The 18,789-nt window shown below is 42.7% G+C and overlaps 1 protein-coding gene across 2 annotated transcripts; it reads right to left on the bottom strand.

Annotated features, from left to right (window-relative positions):
* Positions 1-5,483: 5,483 nt before the first annotated feature.
* Dspp (dentin sialophosphoprotein) lies at positions 5,484-10,183 on the bottom strand. Of its 2 annotated transcripts, XM_021163941.1 has the most exons (5): positions 10,127-10,183; positions 9,226-9,312; positions 8,129-9,070; positions 6,697-7,349; positions 5,484-6,576 (listed from the first exon to the last, which is right to left on the bottom strand). In XM_021163941.1, the coding sequence occupies exons 1-5, from the start codon at positions 10,181-10,183 to the stop codon at positions 5,484-5,486; spliced, it is 2,832 nt and encodes a 943-aa protein (XP_021019600.1). The 2 variants fall into 2 exon arrangements, with proteins under 2 accessions (XP_021019600.1, XP_085692436.1); XM_085836310.1 differs by having other exon boundaries at positions 5,484-7,349.
* Positions 10,184-18,789: the final 8,606 nt, after the last annotated feature.

Genomic DNA, 18,789 nt, shown 5'->3' with positions numbered 1-18,789 from the left:
TCTGACTATCCCCATCCCACCTCACCCCACCCTCCCACCTCATCACCCCACCACACCCCCACCCTTCTCTTGGGCCTTCTCAGGCTGTAAGCTTGGGCTCTTATTGTCCCATGTTGGGCGCCAATTTGGAAAAGGAATTATATAGTCCAGCTAGCCCATATAAAAGACACACAATTCTAAGAAAGGGCAAAGTGTCCACACTTTGGTCTTCGTTCTTCTTGAGTTTCATACATTTAGCAAATTGTATCTTATATCTTGGGTATCCTAAGTTTCTGGGCTAATATCAACTTATCAGTGAGTACATATTGTGTGAGTTGCTTTGTGATTGGGTTACCTCACTCAAGATGATGCCCTCCAGGTCCATCCATTTGCCTAGGGATTTCATAAATTCATTCTTTTTAATAGCTGAGTAGTACTCCATTGTGTAAATGTACCACATTTTCTGTATCCATTCCTCTGTTGAGGGGCATCTGGCTTCTTTCCAGCTTCTGGCTATTATAAATAAGGCCTGCTATGAACATAGTGGAGCATGTGTCCTTCTTACCAGTTGGAACATCTTCTGGATATATGCCCAGGAGAGATATTGCAGGATCCTCTGGTATTACTATGTCCAATTTTCTGAGGAACTGCCAGACTGATTTCCAGAGTGGTTGTACAAGCTTGCAATCCCACCAACAATGGAGGAGTGTTCCTCTTTCTCCACATCCTCGCCAGCATCTGTTGTCACCTGAATTTTTGATCTTAGCCATTCTGACCGGTGTGAGGTGGAATATCAGGGTTGCTTTGATTTGCATTTCTCTGATGATTAAGGATGTTGAACATTTTTTCAGGTGCTTCTCAGCCATTCGGTATTCCTCAAGTGAGAATTCTTTGTTCAGCTCTGAGCCCCATTTTTTAATAGGGTTATTTGATTTTCTAGAGTCCACCTTCTTGAGTTCTTTATATATATTGGATATTAGTCCCCTATCTGATTTAGGATAGGTAAAGCTCTTTTCCCAATCTGTTGGTGGTCTTTTTGTCTTATTGACGGTGTCTTTTGCCTTGCAGAAGCTTTGCAACTTTATGAGGTCCCATTTGTCGATTCTCGATCTTACAGCACAAGCCATTACTGTTCTATTCAGGAATTTTTCCCCTGTACCCATATTTTTGAGGCTTTTCCCTACTTTCTCCTCTATAAGTTTCAGTGTCTCTGGTTTTATGTGGAGTTCCTTAATCCACTTAGATTTGACCTTAGTACAAGGAGATAGGAATGGATCAATTCACATTCTTCTACATGATAACCGCCAGTTGTGCCAGCACCATTTGTTGAAAATGCTGTCTTTTTTCCACTGGATGGTTTTAGCTCCCTTGTCAAAGATCAAGTGACCATAGGTGTATGGGTTCATCTCTGGGTTTTCAATTCTATTCCATTGGTCTACTTGTCTGTCGCTATACCAGTACCATGCAGTTTTTATCACAATTGCTCTGTAGTACAGCTTTAGGTCAGGCATGGTGATTCCACCAGAGGTTCTTTTATCCTTGAGAAGAGTTTTTGCTATCCTAGGTTTTTTGTTATTCCAGATGAATCTGCCGATTGCCCTTTCTAATTCGTTGAAGAATTGAGTAGGAATGTTGATAGGGATTGCATTGAATCTGTAGATTGCTTTTGGCAAGATAGCTATTTTTACTATATTGACCCTGCCAATCCATGAGCATGGGAAATCTTTCCATCTTCTGAGATCTTCTTTAATTTCTTTCTTCAGAGACTTGAAGTTCTTATACAGATCTTTCACTTTCTTAGTTAGAGTCACGCCAAGGTATTTTATATTATTTGTGACTATTGAGAAGGGTGTTGTTTCCCTAATTTCTTTCTCAGCCTGTTTATCCTTTGTGTACAGAAAGGCTATTGACTTGTTTGAGTTAATTTTATGTCCAGCTACTTCACCAAAGCTGTTTATCAGGCTTAGGAGTTCTCTGGTGGAATTTTTAGGGTCACTTATATATATTATCATATCATCTGCAAAAAGTGATATTTTGACTTCTTCCTTTCCAATTTGTATCCCCTTGATCTCCTTTTGTTGTCGAATTGCTCTGGCTAGGACTTCAAGTACAATGTTGAATAAGTATGGAGAAAGTGGACAGCCTTGTCTAGTCCCTGATTTTAGAGGGATTGCTTCAAGCTTCTGACCATTTACTTTGATGTTGGCTACTGGTTTGCTGTAGATTGCTTTTATCATGTTTAGGTATGGGCCTTGAATTCCTGATCTTTCCAAGACTTTTATCATGAATGGGTGTTGGATTTTGTCCAATGCTATCTCTGCATCTAACGAGATGATCATGTGGTTTTTGTCTTTGAGTTTGTTTATATAGTGGATTATGTTGATGGATTTCCGTATATTGAACCATCCCTGCCTCCTTGGGATGAAACCTACTTGGACAGGAAAGGATGGACCATCTAGAGACTGCCATATCTGGGAATCCATCCCATAATCAGCTTCCAAATGCTGACACCATTGCATATACTAGCAAGATTTTGCTGAAAGGACCCAGATAGAGCTGTCTCTTGTGAGACAATGCCGAGGCCTAGCAAACACAGAAGTGGATGCTCACAGTCAGCTATTGAATGGATCACAGGGCCCCCAATGGAGGAGCTAGAGAAAGCACCCAAGGAGCTAAAGGGATCTGCAATCCTATAGGTGGAACAACAATATGAACTAACCAGTACCCCGGAGCTCGTGTCTCTAGCTGCATATGAATCAGAAGATGGCCTAGTCGGCCATCACTGGAAAGAGAGGCCCATTGGTCATGCAAACTTTATATGCCTCAGTACAGGGGAATGGCAGGGCCAAGAAGTGGGAGTAGGTGTGTGTGGGAGTGGGTGGGGGAGTGTGTGGGGGACTTTTGGGATAGCATTGGAAATGTAAATGAAATAAATACCCAATTAAAAAAAAAGCCACACAGTCCTGGTATTTTATTTACAAGCTGTAAGCCTATATTGGGCAGTTTTTGAGCTACTGTAACTTACATCCAGGCCATATGTCCCTTGTCAGTTGCTGTTTCTCCTGTCCACGTGCTCATGATCCATCTCCTCTTATGGCAGCCTCCTCCTCTCTTTGTCGCCTCCTTCTCTCCTCCATCTTTGGTCTCTCCTGAGACCCCTCATTCTATTTGATCCTCAAGTCTCCCACCTTTCTCTCTCTACTGCCCAATTTCAGACTTTAGTCTTTTACTGACCAGTTCTTGGGAAGCAAGGTTTACATTGCATCACTTGGTGTATGTGAGGATCTCATCGGGGCAATCAGATCTCAGGGGCCAGTATTTGAATGCACAGCAGCACAAGATCAACCTCAACATAGTGGCTCCTTCTCCTCTGCCTACAGATCCAGATGTAGAACTTTCAGCTACCATGCTCCTCACTGTGTCAATAATGGACTAAACCTCTGAACCTGTAAACAAGCCCCAATTAAATGCTTTCCTTTATAAGAGTTGCTGTGGTCATGGTGTCTCTTCACAGAAATAAAACAGTGACCATGACACTTACTTGGGCTATTATCTAGATATCATGAGCACAGGATAAATATCTTATATTGGTTCATGAAATGAGCAGAACTACGAGGAAATGAGGTTGATCTATGTGCTATGAGCCAATGTTCGAGGCATACTGCTAAATTGACATGTAAGATGAGTGCATTGTGTGTGTTACATAGGTGAATATAGTCATATAATATTTCTGGAATATCTGTAAAACATTAGTAAGAGGAATTGCCTCTAGGAAAAAGAAACTGTGGGTTGGATGACAAAGGTTTAGTATTATGTGCACCGTTTTTAAGTAGTATTTTGAAGTTTGTATTTTGTGTTCACAAATACCTATTTTAATAAGAATGGCTAAATATGTGTAAGAAGTATAATCTTATACACCAGATTTTACAATGGGGGAGGGGACAATGCTTGCAGACTATGAATAAAGAATTTACCCAGTGAGTAATTGTATAAATAGATGTTTATTATAACACTGAAGTTCATTATCTCTTCCATTACATTTCTTACACAGTTCACGATGAGTTTTCTACCCATGGTTTTAGTGATCACAACCTCGACGAGTGGGTGTGGCGGGTTACTAGAGTCAGGTGCTTCATAAGTTACAGCAAACAAAGGAGAGTTTGGGGTCTAGTAGAAGGCAAAGACTGAACCTTTATTTTCTGGTGAGGGGGTCTGGAGTCACGTCACAGCTGTGGCAGCTCAGAAGCCTGGAGCTTTACAGTGTGGGCGTTACAACGCGTTTACAGATAGCAGCGTGTGAAAGCCTCAGCAATATCCCTTAACTCAGAAACTCTCACAAAAGGAGGTGAGCACCTGAGAAAAGAAACTCTTCCAAAACTCTGGGTAAAATAAGCCTAAAAGGAGAATAGAGTCGACTATCATTATAATGTATTTAATAGTTTCTATTTAACCCAAATTTGGCATAACTGCCTAGGTGGGGAAATAGGGAAATGACAAAGGAAAACCCTAAATCTTCAAAAAATATCCTTAAGGCTTGAGGGTTAAGGTTTTCTTGAGACAATTCCAGTTCACACCTCCTGTCTTGGTGTGGTTTATTCTCACTACCTCTCTTGCTTTCTGAGGAGCCCTAGAGCCCAAAGAGAGAGGGTCCCACTCTTGACACGCACAGCCTTACAGCTCTTGATTAAACTGTTTGAGCTGTGATTAGAAGAAAACTAATAACACAGTGGTACATGGAGAGCCAGAATATGATCCCACCTCCTGAAATCATCCATCCATGTTGTTCGTTTATTTAAGGTTTGAGAGCCACTGATGGAAGGGAGACACTGTTCAAAGTGCAGGGGTTGGGGACTTAGTACATATCCAGCCCATGCAGAAATTTAACCGCATGTGTCAGATCCTGTCCAAGCCATCCTTGGGGCTCTTTTCTCATTCATTCTTCGGAATTTTCATAATGTATAGCTATTGTCTCATCACAAAGATTATCTCAGCACCTTGGATAGGGCCAGTAGTTGCAGCAGTGTTTTGATCATGCCCTAAATGTAATTTCCCCTGGAATAAGTAAATGACAGAGTAGTTGAGTTGAATGTCACAGAACAGCATCACTCACTGCACAACATGAAGACTAGCTCTCTGTTGCCTGGAGCACTGAGGGAGGAGGCTGCAGCAGGCTGTGATGTTGCTAGCTCTGCTCTTTAAAGCACCCGCCATTCAAATCGAAGCTATGTGTCTTAGTGCTTTCTTCAGTTCCTGTTAAAATACTGTTTAGATTTATCCTTTTAAAAAATATTTTCTGAACATGAATATATTTTAACACACATGTACCAATGGTGGTACACCCAGATTCTCTCTGAGAGAGCTGGAGTTTGGCTCTACTCCCTATGAGCTCCATGGGTTCCACACAATCTGCACATCTCTCCTGTCATCATTGGGTTAGGAACCTTCACTGCCTTCCCATCACTCACCAAGAGGTCACATAGAGGATATCATGGGTTCTCTCTGATCTAATCATCACTGGTTGAGTGGTTACTGTCACTGCCTTCACTGTCACTGTCACTGTTGCTATCACTGTCACTGTTGCCATTACCAGACTTGCTGTCACCATCACTGCTGTCAGAAGTGCTATCCTTGCTGTCACTGTCACTGCTGTCACTGTTGCTGCTATCACTGCTGTCACTGCTGTCGCTGCTATCACTGCTGTCGCTGTCACTGCTGTCGCTGCTGTCACTGCTGTCACTACTGTCACTGCTGTCACTGCTGTCACTACTGTCACTGCTATCACTGCTGTCATTGCTGTCACTGCTGTCACTACTGTCACTGCTGTCACTGCTGTCACTGCTGTCGCTGCTGTCACTACTGTCGCTGCTGTCGCTACTGTCACTGCTGTCGCTGCTGTCACTGCTGTCGCTGCTGTCGCTACTGTCACTGCTGTCGCTGCTGTCACTGCTGTCACTGCTGTCGCTACTGTCACTACTGTCACTGCTGTCGCTGCTGTCGCTGCTGTCACTACTGTCGCTGCTGTCGCTACTGTCACTGCTGTCGCTGCTGTTGCTGCTGTCACTACTGTCACTGCTGTCACTACTGTCGCTACTGTCGCTGCTGTCACTACTGTCACTGCTGTCACTACTGTCGCTACTGTCACTGCTGTCGCTGCTGTCACTACTGTCACTGCTGTCGCTACTGTCACTGCTGTCACTACTGTCACTGCTGTCACTACTGTCACTGCTGTCGCTACTGTCACTGCTGTCACTACTGTTGCTACTGTCACTGCTGTCACTACTGTCACTGCTGTCACTGCTGTCGCTGCTGTTACTACTGTCGCTGCTGTCACTACTGTCACTACTGTCACTGCTGTCACTGCTGCTGCTGCTGTCACTGCTGTCACTGCTGCTGCTGCTGTCACTGCTGTCACTGCTGTCACTGCTGTCGCTGCTGTCACTACTGCTGCTGCTGTCACTGCTGTCGCTGCTGTCACTGCTGCTGCTGCTGTCACTGCTGTCACTACTGTCGCTGCTGTCACTGCTGTCACTACTACTGCTGCTGTCGCTGCTGTCACTACTACTGCTGCTGTCGCTGCTGTCACTGCTGTCACTACTACTGCTGCTGTCACTGCTGTCACTGTTGCTGCTGCTGCTGTCACTGCTGTCACTGCTGTCACTACTACTGCTGCTGTTGCTGCTGTCACTGCTGTCGCTGCTGTTACTACTGTCACTGCTGTCACTGCTGTCACTGCTGTCGCTGCTGTCACTGCTGTCACTGCTGTCGCTGCTGTCACTGCTGTCGTCACTACTGTCACTGCTGTCTGATTTGCTCTCACTGTCACTGCTATTGTCATGGTCACTGCTGTCAGATTCATCCTTGTCCTCACTCTCGCTGTCACCATCACCATTACTGTCACTGTCATCATCACCATTACTGTCACTGTCATCTGTATCAGATGAGTCATCACTGTTATCATCTTCTCCCGCATGTGAGTCACTGTCATTGTCATCATCACTTGATTCATCAGATGTGTAAGAAGCATCCCCACGGCTGCCACTCTCATTGGCGCTTTCAGAGTTAGTGTCACTTCCGTTAGATTCGTCACTGCTGTTGGGATCATCTCCTTGCATGGACTCGTCATCGAAATCGTAACTGTCATGCCCGTCACTATTGCTGCTGCTACCTATCCTGCTGTGTCCCGGGTTACTGTGGGCAGCTGATTTCTCAGCAGTGCCTTGAGGCTTGTCAGACTCCCCTTGCTTTGGGCTATTCCTTTTGTCCAGCTCCACTCCTTGGTGTCCATTTCTGTCTTTACTTCCACTGAGTTTCCCAGGTTCTTTGGTAATAATACTTTTGTTGCCTTTGTTGGAACCTTCAGTTTCTATTCCCTGTGGAACGATGTAAATAAGAATGGATAATTAGTGAATATTTGCTACAAAACATCATGGTCCGAGGAGAACTGTCTCAGGAAGTGACCTTAGGAGCAGGATGATAGGCTGCCAGTGCAGTGATTCATGTGTGCCTGCTGATCTAGTACTTGAATGCAAATGTGCTCTGTATCAGGGTTTGGATCCTCTAATAAGCCACCCAGGTTTCTAACTCGTAAGGGCTTGAAGCATGGTAATGAAAGTGTCATAGTGAAGCTGGTCATTCTGTGTGATGAATGCAAACTAATAAAATGTCTTACAAAGACATCATGGAACCGTTATGCAGCTTGACTTCTAGCATTCTGACTAATTTTACAGAAGTTTGTGAATTTTTAAAAATTGTCCTATATCAGAGACATATTGGAGAGGTGGCTCAGGGGTTAAGAGCACTGACTGTTCTTCCAGAGGCCCTGAGTTCAATTCCCAGCAATCACATGGTAGCTCACAGTCATCTAGAATGGGATCTGATGCCCTCTTTTGGTGTGTCTTAAGACAGCTACAGAATACTCATCTATACATAAAATAAAATAAATATTTTTTAAAAATTGTCCTACATGAAAGTCTTTAAGAATTCCAGCCTTTTCATTAGAATACTCAATGTAGCTAAAATAGAACCCAAATGCTTAGCATGGTACTTTTATGCTTGTTTGGGGTTTTCTCTCTCGTGTTTGTCTGGAGTTATTTGGTACAGCCATCACAGTCTGGAGGGAAGAATGGAAGTCGCCGCCCTCTAAACTTACCTGATCTTGGCTCTTCCCAGAAGAACATGCTTCTGACTGGCTGAGGATCCCACCCTCTGCATCTCTGTTGTCTTTGGGGCTGAGCTTCTGGCTGTCCTGCATTGCCTGGGTACTGTCGCCTTCTTCAACACCGTTTTCCTCACTGCTGTTGTCTCCATTGCGTCCATTTGGGAAACCTTCTTGTTCTTTAGAGTCATCATCTTCAGTACTAACTGAACCCTGACCTCTGTGGTCAGTGTTTCCCCCATGAGACTGCACCCCCTGGCCCTTAGTGCCATCATGGCTCTCCCTTCCATCTCCTGCTTCTGCACCCTCACCATCACCAGAGCCTGTATCTTCATCCTCCTCTACTCCGTTCCCGCTAGGACTCCCATCAGTATCATCCAAACCTGCATCTTCCCCGATGCTTGGTGTCACCTCAGCCCCCTGGTTCTCACTCCCCGGCCCTTCTCTCTGAGGCGTCGTTTCATGTGTAGCAACCCCACTTCCGTGTATTCCAGCCTCATGGTTGGTGCTATTCTTGCTGCTAGCTTCTGGAGGCTCATTTTCCTGGACAAGGGTAGCATCTCCATTCTGGCTCACATCACTAGCACCCCCGGTTTTTGTATTCTGGCCAGCCTGTCCGTGGACACTGCTCTCTGCTTCCTCCACATTTTCAACAATTCCTACCTGGCTTCTGATGCCATTTGCTGTGCTGTTCTCTCCTCTCGCATGTACCCCATCATGACCGTATGTTTCTACGTCATTGTGTTCTTCACCGGTGCTCCCCTGTTCATTTGCTAAACTGGGCTGAGTAGGAAAATCCTTCCCTCCTACATGTATTGACTCGGAGCCATTCCCGTCTCTTTTGTAACCGTCCTCGTTAAGTACCTGCTCTCCTATCTCACTGCCATCTGGGGAGTCATTGCTGTTGCTAGTGGTGTTGTTGATAGGTAACTCATTCTGAAAAGGAGACACAATTGAAAGTCAGTTGTGGCTATCGTTTTCAAATAAGGCCAACTGAAAAAAAATGGGTGGAAATTTTAGAGAAAGTGATAAAGTGCAAAAGGGCCTTGAAAACAGAAAAAGAAAGGACCATTCGTATTTCTGTCTTTTACCTGTGCTGTGGTTCCTGGATGCGTTAGAAGAGGCACAGTCACAGATTTTTCAGCAATGTTTCTTTCCAATGGTACTAACTGGGGAACCTGAAGAGGTTAAGACACAGATATTACATGAAGGTCAGATCACACTCTGACCATGTAGAGAAGAAAAGGAGCCTGCTGCGGTGCTTATGTGGGGTCTCAGGCAGAGAAAATGAGGATTTTTATAATGTTGTTGTCGATCAGCCCCAAACCCCTAAAGCAACATGAGCATGGGCCGCTGGAGAAGCAGCCCCGGGTAGCTGATACTTGTCGCCCTACAAGAGTGAGCCCGGAGTGCTTACAAAACTTCTCAAGCACAGGAACAACCCAGAATCTGGTTATGTGACGCCCTGTGACAATGTTAGACGTGGAAGCCAGCTGATGAAATGACAAACAGATCGACTTTCTTAATGTTCCTGCCTTTGTACTTGTTCTGATGCTCCAGATTTCCCACAGTGAACACACAAATAGCACACATGAAACATTGAAAAACCTGACTTTTAGCCCCTGATCTTTCTTCAGTTTTTCCCAAACCGAATACAGTGTGTTGACATTACAGTGAAATTTGTGTGGAATGGAGCAGACAAGCTTCATGACTTTGGAGCATTGAATTAATTTTAATAAACTTTTAAAAAAAATGGGTCATCCTTTCATTAGGATGTTTCAACAGGAAGGGAGGGAGCATGCATTGGTGCATGTGTTTGCCTTCATCGAGACCCCATATGATATCACATAATAGCTGTAATGCAAATCTTAACATTTCTATTAAGTGTTTAGACTCAACTTCTCTGTAAAACCATAAGGAAATATGTACATTTCAACATTGGGTTGAAAGATACAGCAAAGTAAGAAGGCTTGATTGGGAAGGTGCACTTACCGGAATGGCCCAGGCAGTTGCCCAAATGCATATATATATAATTATCTTCATTTTCATTATGAATAGTAATCAATGTCTGTTTAGAACAAAGAACACCACAAAACGGGTCATAAAATGAAAGATGACAACCACAGTAACCCAGTATTTTGGTCTTACATTTGGCCCTTTTCTAGGACAATGAGAAAGTACTAATGTGAGAAGACACCCCAGGTTCCAGTAAACCTGGTATGTGGAGGCCTCAGCATGCTCAGGACTGTCATGGCTTCTGACTTTTCCTGCCTGTGGGAGCAACAGCCATGAAGATACAGAGGACATAGCTTGTGGCTCTGGCCCTATGCTGTTATCCATGAGGGTAACATCTCTCCTGGGCTAGCCTTAAGCATCGTTAAATAAAAGTAGATTTAAATGATAAAGCACTTGTAATTTCCCACCTGGTCTATAGAATTGGGCGTTATCCCAGTAAGAGGAAGAAATCTTCCTCTTACGGTGTTTAAGGAAGAGAGAGTTTAGGCTAGGAGAGAGAACACAGGATTTGGTTTCAGATCCCTGAATTCAAATCCTTCCCCTGCTATCTGCTCTCGGAGCTTGGGCACTTTCAGTAGCTTTATTGGGCTTTTGTCTCCTCAGTCTGGAATAATAACCCTGTAGCTCAGAATATCCTAGGGGGTGGCAGAAGAATCACCCCTGAGAAGCTTTCTGAAGGCATCTTTAGCTCCCTTCCTCACACAGCAGCAGCTTGTGCACCCTCTGCTCCCTCGATGCTGGCAGCCCATTGCACTGTTTTGAAGTTGCCTAGCTACCCCATCTTCCTCCTCACTGGCATCAGGTCCCAGAGCCCAGGCCAGCATCTTGATCATCAGTGTCTTCTGAGCAAAGCAAAGGTCACCTTGCAGAGCCTGCTGCTGAACAAGCACTCCTGGGGACAAAGGACACCCCACCCTTACCCGGGCACTATGCAGTCTCTGGCTGAGGGAGGAGCTGAAGGAGAGAGGCTTCAAGAATGTAATCTTTCACCCTTTGCAATGCAAATTCACAGAATCAGAAACATATTTTTCATACATTGGAATGGAGCCTGTAAAACTATAAAAATCTATGTGAATCAAAACTTCAGGTTCCTATTTTCTAAAAATAAATTTATTTGTATCATAGTGTTTTGCTATAGAAAGAATTGTTTTCTCCTATTTTGTGACCTTCCACAAGATTTAATGATTACCATCTTGCACGTCATAAAATGTCCTTGATTAAAATCCAAGGTTAATAGGGGAATAGAATAAAACATCAATGAATATATATTGTTTATTACTTGACAGAAGTGAGAACACAATTCCAGGATCTCTGAAAAAGATGCTTCACCCTTATAGCTGTCAAGAGAAAGCTAAGAAAAGTTGGGGTCCCTTCAATTATTCTACAAACTAAAATGAGGTGCTTTGAGACAGAGCCCCAGGGCCAGGGGTTGAGGTGAAGGCCATCTGTCTACCAAGCCAAGCTTATACTTGAGCTTGGCAAGTCTAAACCCAGTGTGACCTGGGGATCCCTGATCCTGGAAAGGTACCTGCAATAAAGTCCAGACAGACAGACAGACACACACACACACACATATAATTTCTAAACTGAAGTCTGACCATCTGAGACTTCCTGTCTCCCACCATCCACCTTCCATCCCTCCTTACACACACACACACACACACACACACACACACACACACACACACACATACACACACACACACACACATACATTTCCACTCCAGCACTGACATATATGATACTTGCACCTGTTGGCAAGGCAGGTCAACCATATCAAAGACCCCGGTGGAAATAACCAGTCATTAGAATTGAGGAGGCTCCTTTAAATTGTCCCATTTATTGCCCCACACTTAATGAAATATATGATAGCCACTTAGAGTGAATACATCACTAAGAAGACTAGGAAATGCAAGGCCTCATTGTGAGGGTCTTGTTGGAATGCCTGAGGTAGACTTAAACTACCCGAGCTATCTTCACAGCGCTTCTGACAGCCTGCACCCGACCATGCAAGCCCAATTCAGACCAAATCTCAGCAAGGAGAGGAAAGCTGGACATGACGTTCCACCCCTAGGTGAAGAGCAATTAGCAATAGGTGGTGGGAAAGAAGGAAAGGCAGTGTTCTCCAAGAGTGTAGCCCCTGGTAAGGCAACCAGAACCCAGCAGATGGCCACACAGCTGAGTGCATTTGGGGAGCACAAACTGGTGTGCATGGCTCTTGTTTTGTTTCTTTACAAAAAGAGCACAAAGTTGTGTGAGAAAAGAACAAAGGCAGATCTGGGGAGAGCTGGGGGAGGGGCGGGTCTGGGGAGAGCTGGGCGAATACAATCAGAACATACCACACAGATTCCTCAGGGAACCAATAATAATATTTTAAAGATATTTAAAATACAAGTTATCTATTTTTTCTTAAATCAAAACCATTCAAAGTGACCACATTCAAATTTCCACCTCAATTTTTGCCATCTCGAGGCAATATGTCTTTGTTTTCCTAAACCTAGTATCATGAAGTTTGAAGCCAAAAAATCAGCATGACAGATCTGTGTGTTTTCTACATAAAACTGTTTGAGCGTCTACTTTTAGAAACTTCACATCACATGCCAGAAAATTACGCTCCCAGATCCTAAGTTGATTCTGAGTCAAGATACTAAGTTTAAATGGCGATTTATTTATTAGGTCCAGTCAGTGAACGTCGTAAGGTTAATATCAGGCAGATACTGAGCCCTGGAAGGAACCACAATCCTTTAATTGTAAACACTAGACAGACCTTGAAATCATGAAGAGCCATGATTAAATCAAATCCCCAAACCCAGCTTATCTCTCAGGAAGAGCTGGTGTTTGGACACTGCATCATCCTTGTCTCTGTCTCAAAGAGGAAGACAGTGTGTGATTCTCATTTGTTAAATCCCAACATTCCAAGGACAAGGCTGTAAAACACCTTTGACTAGATGTAAAGCTCTTAAAAGTATTTTCCTGAATGAAAATAACAATAATAGAGCTATAGGGAACTAAACATAAAACACTTCAGGTTTTTAAATTAATACAATTAGAATGTTTGTCTCATCTTAGGTTTTTCCTATAGGAGATAAAGTCTCAACAATACACTGGGGCAAAATCAGTTCTACTCCCCAGTGATTCGTCGTCTTATCAGATGGCTTAGCACCCCTTCCTGAATCACACATTATCTTTAATATATAGTATAGACCTGAAGAGTTAAAAGTCGGAAAACTTTATCCCAAGTCACCCTCATCTCTGCAGCTGGAGATTCTCTCAACAGGAGACAGTTGGCTCCTGGCAGGAGGGAGTCCATCTTACCTTCAAAGCCTTCGAGGGGACTTTGAAAATCCAGATTTCCTTATCTCTCTTTCCAGGCTGAGAGTGGCACACTGTCCTGGGCTTTTTGCGTGACAATTTTGTACCTGCTGAAATTTAAATTCAGTTTGATAATTTTCTCAACCAATCACTGCTTAGGATCCCTGATGTGGGGGTTTAAAGAGTCACTGTGCCTATGAGGCTGTAATAACGCCCCACTCCCTCGCTCCCCACTCCCTCGCTCCCCACTCCCTCACTCGCTGGTATGTTGGCTCACTGAGACCTTTGGTTCCAAAAGGACTAGACTTACTTTCACTTAATTAAATAGCTCCTGGAAGACTGTTTTGTGTCTTAAATATAGATAATCAGTGTGATATATCTGAAAAGAGCCACTTAGACTCTGTCACCCTGCATTTCTCCTCTTGCTTAGGTCGGCAATCTAAGAAAACTCTAGGTTTCTCTAGTAAATACGACTGGCTATTTAAGACCCCTATCATTCCTGAGGTACATATTAAAGTTGGTGTGCTATAATTCAAGCGGCTGTCCGCATGCAACAGTCTTGACATTGCCTAAGGGATCTTTAAAAGAACTTATAAACAGTAACTTCAGGAAACCTTTCTGATTTAATCTAAACACTGACATAAAGATTTTGGGGTTTTTTTTATAATCTATTAATTTAATACAAACTAAATTTAAAAATAGCTGTTCCAAAGGTGAAACATGATGTAAGGTATCTATGCGTAAGTACAGAGTGCACACACACACACACACACCACAGACACAGCTTTCAGTCTTTGCTCCACTATGTGTGTAAACTATAGAGTGCAGAATAGAAAAACAGGCTGTGCTTCCAGAAAGGAAAAAGAACTTGCCTGAACCCATCATTCTCTTGAGCCCTGGATATACAAGATGATCCCTGAACCATTTCTCGAGCTTATGAGCTCCACACTAGGCAATTGGAGGCTCTGTGTACCAGCTTAGGGATGTGTCCATGTTTTTATGTCACACTACTGAAAGATGTCAACCACATATGATCAGAAATATTAAATCACTATCCAGCAACAGCATCTTCAGAACTTTATACAGAGAGAATTAAACAACATATTCATGTAGGTAGGGATTGGACAGGTTCCAATGATAGGAAGGGAGTTTCCTCGAAGCTGCACCTCCACAGTAAACACTTTGCTGTTATTTACACTGCATGGTTCTTGGTTCCTTGAGCATCTTTTTTTTTTTTTGGTTTTTCGAGACAGGGTTTCTCTGTATAGCCCTGGCTGTCCTGGAACTCACTTTGTAGACCAGGCTGGCCTCGAACTCAGAAATCCGCCTGCCTCTGCCTCCCAAGTGCTGGGATTAAAGGCGTGCGCCACCACCGCCCGGCCTCCTTGAGCATCTTAAAGGGCCAATCATATTTAAGAATGCTACTTTCCTCAGGTAGACAGACCCAAGTGGGAGACAGTGTCCGGAGTGAATTAGCTTCCTCTTCCTAACTTGGTTGTAATAGCAGATTTGAACAGCTCTCCAGACCTGATGGAGAATTAAGAAGATCTTCGGTGTCTAAACAGAAGCGCTTGATAGCTGTATTAGCACACAACACTCTCCAACTACACAAAGAAACATTTGCTAAGAGCATTTGGGACCTTCACTAAGACAAACATTTAGGGTCAAAACTAAATCTGCTTAAATGTAATGTTTTTGGGTTTTGGTTTTTTGAGATAGGGTATCTCTACCTAGCCCTGCTTGTCCTAGAATTCACTATGTAGATCAGGTTGGCCTGAAACTCATAGAGTTCTGCCTGTTTCTGCCTTTTCAGTGCTGATACTGATTAATTTTTCATAAATGTGAAAGAAGTTAAGTTGTATAAAGTCTGTTTGTTGAGCATAAGCTAACTCAATTAAGTAGTGGTCTTCTATGTTACCAATGGGAAAAGAATTCACTAAAAGAAAATCTCAAAATGTATCGAATTGAATAAAAATAAAAGCATTACATAGCAAATTTTGTGGGGTGTCAATAAAGTAGTAAACACTTAGCAAGACATTTAGAGTGCTAAATGACTGTGCTTGAAAAGAAAAAAATAGGGGCTGGAGAGATGGCTCAGTGGTTAAGAGCACTGGCTACTCTTCCAGAAGTCCTGAGTTCAATTCCCAGCAAACACATGGTGGTTCACAACCATCTGTAATGAGATCTGGTTCCCTCTCCAGGCCTGCAGGAGTACATGAAGACAGAACACAGTATACATAATAAATAAATAAATCTTGGAAAGAAAAAAAGAAGAGAAGAGAAGAGAAGAGAAGAGAAGAGAAGAGAAGAGAAGAGAAGAGAAGAGAAGAGAAGAGAAGAGAAGAGAAGAGAGAAGAGAAGAGAAAAAATAGATGTGAAACAATTTCCTGTTATGGAAATTTGAGTGAAAATGCCCCCCCCCCCCCCATACAGGATTAGGAGGTATGGTCTTGTTGGAGGAAGTATGTCCCTAGGGGTGGGCTGAGAGGTTTCAAATGTCCAAGCCAGACCAGTGTCTCTCTTTTTCTGATTCCATAGGATCCAGACATATGTAGAATTCTCTGCTTACATCATGTCTACCTGCGTGCCATTGTGCTTTCCACCATGATGGTAAAAGACTAAACCCCTGAATTGTAAGCCAGCCTCAATTATTTATCTTCCTTTCTAAGAGTTGCTGTGGTCGTGGTATCTCTTCACAGCCAAAGAACTTTGACTAAGACACCTATGTTCACTTAAAGAAAGGACAGAGGGAAAAGCAAAAGAAAGGAACTAGCAATGCCCAGTTAATTCAACAGGAGATCCTGAAGCCAAAGGGTGGTTTTTGAAAAGCTAAAGGAAATGGAGATTACTTCATGCATTCTCGGGGAAAGAAGAGAAGATTTGAATGACAGACATCGAGGGGAGAGAGGCAGCATCGGGCATCATGGCAGAGCCCATGATGGACAGCTATAGACACCGTCCTGCTGACAAAAGGAACAGATTCATGCCCCAAACACCAAGCTCACTCAAGAAAAAATGGGTGTTGTACACTGCCAATGTCTGTGAAAGGATTTGAATGCAGCATCTTAACCCTTCTCACAGGGAAAATGTCATGGTGAAGACAATGGTAAAACACTTCCACAACACAGTTCTAAAAACTCCAAACACAGACTGAATGGCATAAAGAGATCCTGGATACAGCAGGGGAGAGAACACAGTCATTGTATGACTGCCGACTGCAACGTCACAGATCAAAGTACTCTTGACCAATGTCATCATACATGTCAAATTTTAAACAAACTTTTAGTAAATTAATTCCCAATGGGCAAACTAATTTATTCTGATCATGCAACATAAGCTTAACATTTAGAAAATAAATAATGTAATTTGTGGTGAACTAAAAGAGTATAATCAGTGAACGGACACAGAAAACAAAGGGATCTAAGCAGACCCAGGGACAACTTTCCAAGTAAATCAATAAATAAGCCAAGTGTGGTGATGCATGCCTATAATCCCAACACAGAGATGACTAATCAGGAAGACTGTGAGTTCAAAGACAGCCTAGGTTGTACATAGCAAGATCCAGTTACAAACAAATAACACTATGGCACAAACAAACATTACACTTCATGCTGAAGTATGGGATGCCTTCCCCCTAGGACAAGGGTATCTGTTATTGAATCTGAATAGTCAATACTATTCAATAATATTGACTAATAACTCGCCAGCTTCTGAGGCAAGAAAAAAATAAAAAGGACTCTTCTTGGGAAGACAGGAAAACTGCCTTCGCTCTGTGGCAACACAGTAACTATGAGGAAAACCTCATGGGATCTACAAGAGACAAGAGTCCCTACATAGTAACAATAATAACACGTTGCAGGGTGCAATTCTGTAGGAAAACAGTATTTTATTGCTATGTGCTAACAGTGAGTAATCGAAAAATTAAATACTCTTTTATTTTGTCTTGGTTTTTTTTGTTGTTGGTGGTGGTGGGTTTTTTGTTTTGTTTTTTTTTTTGTTTTGTTTTGTTTTTTGTTTTGTTTTTTGAGACAGGATTGCGTATCCCTGGCTGTCCTGGACCTTGCTCTGTCGATCAGATGGGCCTCAAATTCACAGAGATCCACCTGCCTCTGCCTCCTAGGTGTGGGGTTAAAGGAATGAGCCATCTCTGTCTGGTTTTCAATACATTTTCAATCCCAAATTAATAAAAGATATAGTGAGAAAATTGAGAACTTAAACACTGAAAAACTACAAATGCTGCTGAGGTAAATTAAAGACTGCCTACAAAGGAGAATGGGCTGCAAGACTTGATGCTGCGAAGTCAACTCTCCCGAAACTTATCTTTAGATTCCATACAGTGGTGATTAAAATCTAGGAAGATATGAAAAAAATGACTACAAAAATGTTTCTGTAATTCCTGTAATTTTAAAGGAATAACAAGGCAACTTTTCAGAAACAGGGGGGACAGTATTTCATGGTTTGTTTGGATGAATGAAACTCACCCAATTAATTCTTTATTTAAAGTTCAATTATACCTGCAAAATTTGCCATTTAATGTGATGAAATGTGGAAAGAACACATCATTTTTACAAGTGCCTCTCGTACTCAAAAGTAGTGTTATCCAAGGGTAAGGGCCACCCAGATATCTTAAAAATTCCACCCACTGCACCTTACATATATAATGACAGAAAGAAGATCAGTGGTTGTCTGGTGTCAAGTATAATGAGGAGGAAAAGAATTGTAAGGACCATAAGAAGTGTTTTATCATTGTCTTCATTTTGCTGATGTGTGTGTGTGCATATGTGCATGTGTGTGCATGTGTGTGTGCATATGTGCATGTGGGGGGAAGGTATGTGTGTCTGTGTGTATGACATATCAGCTTATACACTTTGTTATGTTCATTATTCTTCAATAAAGCTCCTGGAGACAATAATTACCATTTATCCAAGACCACCCCATTTCAAATCTTGAAAATTGAGAAGTCAAAACTAAGGCTTTAAAAAGCATTGCTAAAGAGAAATATAAATCCAAATTCAAAGTAGACTTTCTTCCACAGCATTAGTGAACTTCATCCCTAATCTGCCATTCATCTGCAGATTTAGGGCTTTCTAGTCTCAGTGATGAAGGTTGGCAGTTCCTTAAATAAGCCCAAAAGCGCGTGAGCACACACACACACACACACCTTTTAAACACATACATACGCACATTCACACACACTCACACACATCACACACATTCACACAAACTCACAGTCACTTGTATACACTCACACACATTCTCACACTCACACACATTCATACACTCACCCATACACACATTCTCACAGTCATACATTTACACACTTATAC

Source organism: Mus caroli, unplaced genomic scaffold (assembly GCF_978045245.1).
Source record: "Mus caroli unplaced genomic scaffold, Mus_caroli_1 scaffold_4, whole genome shotgun sequence".
In the NCBI taxonomy this organism is placed as follows: Eukaryota; Metazoa; Chordata; class Mammalia; order Rodentia; family Muridae; genus Mus; species Mus caroli.
The sequence above is the reverse complement of the archived record's forward strand: the minus strand, read 5'-3'. Positions and strand labels throughout refer to the sequence as shown.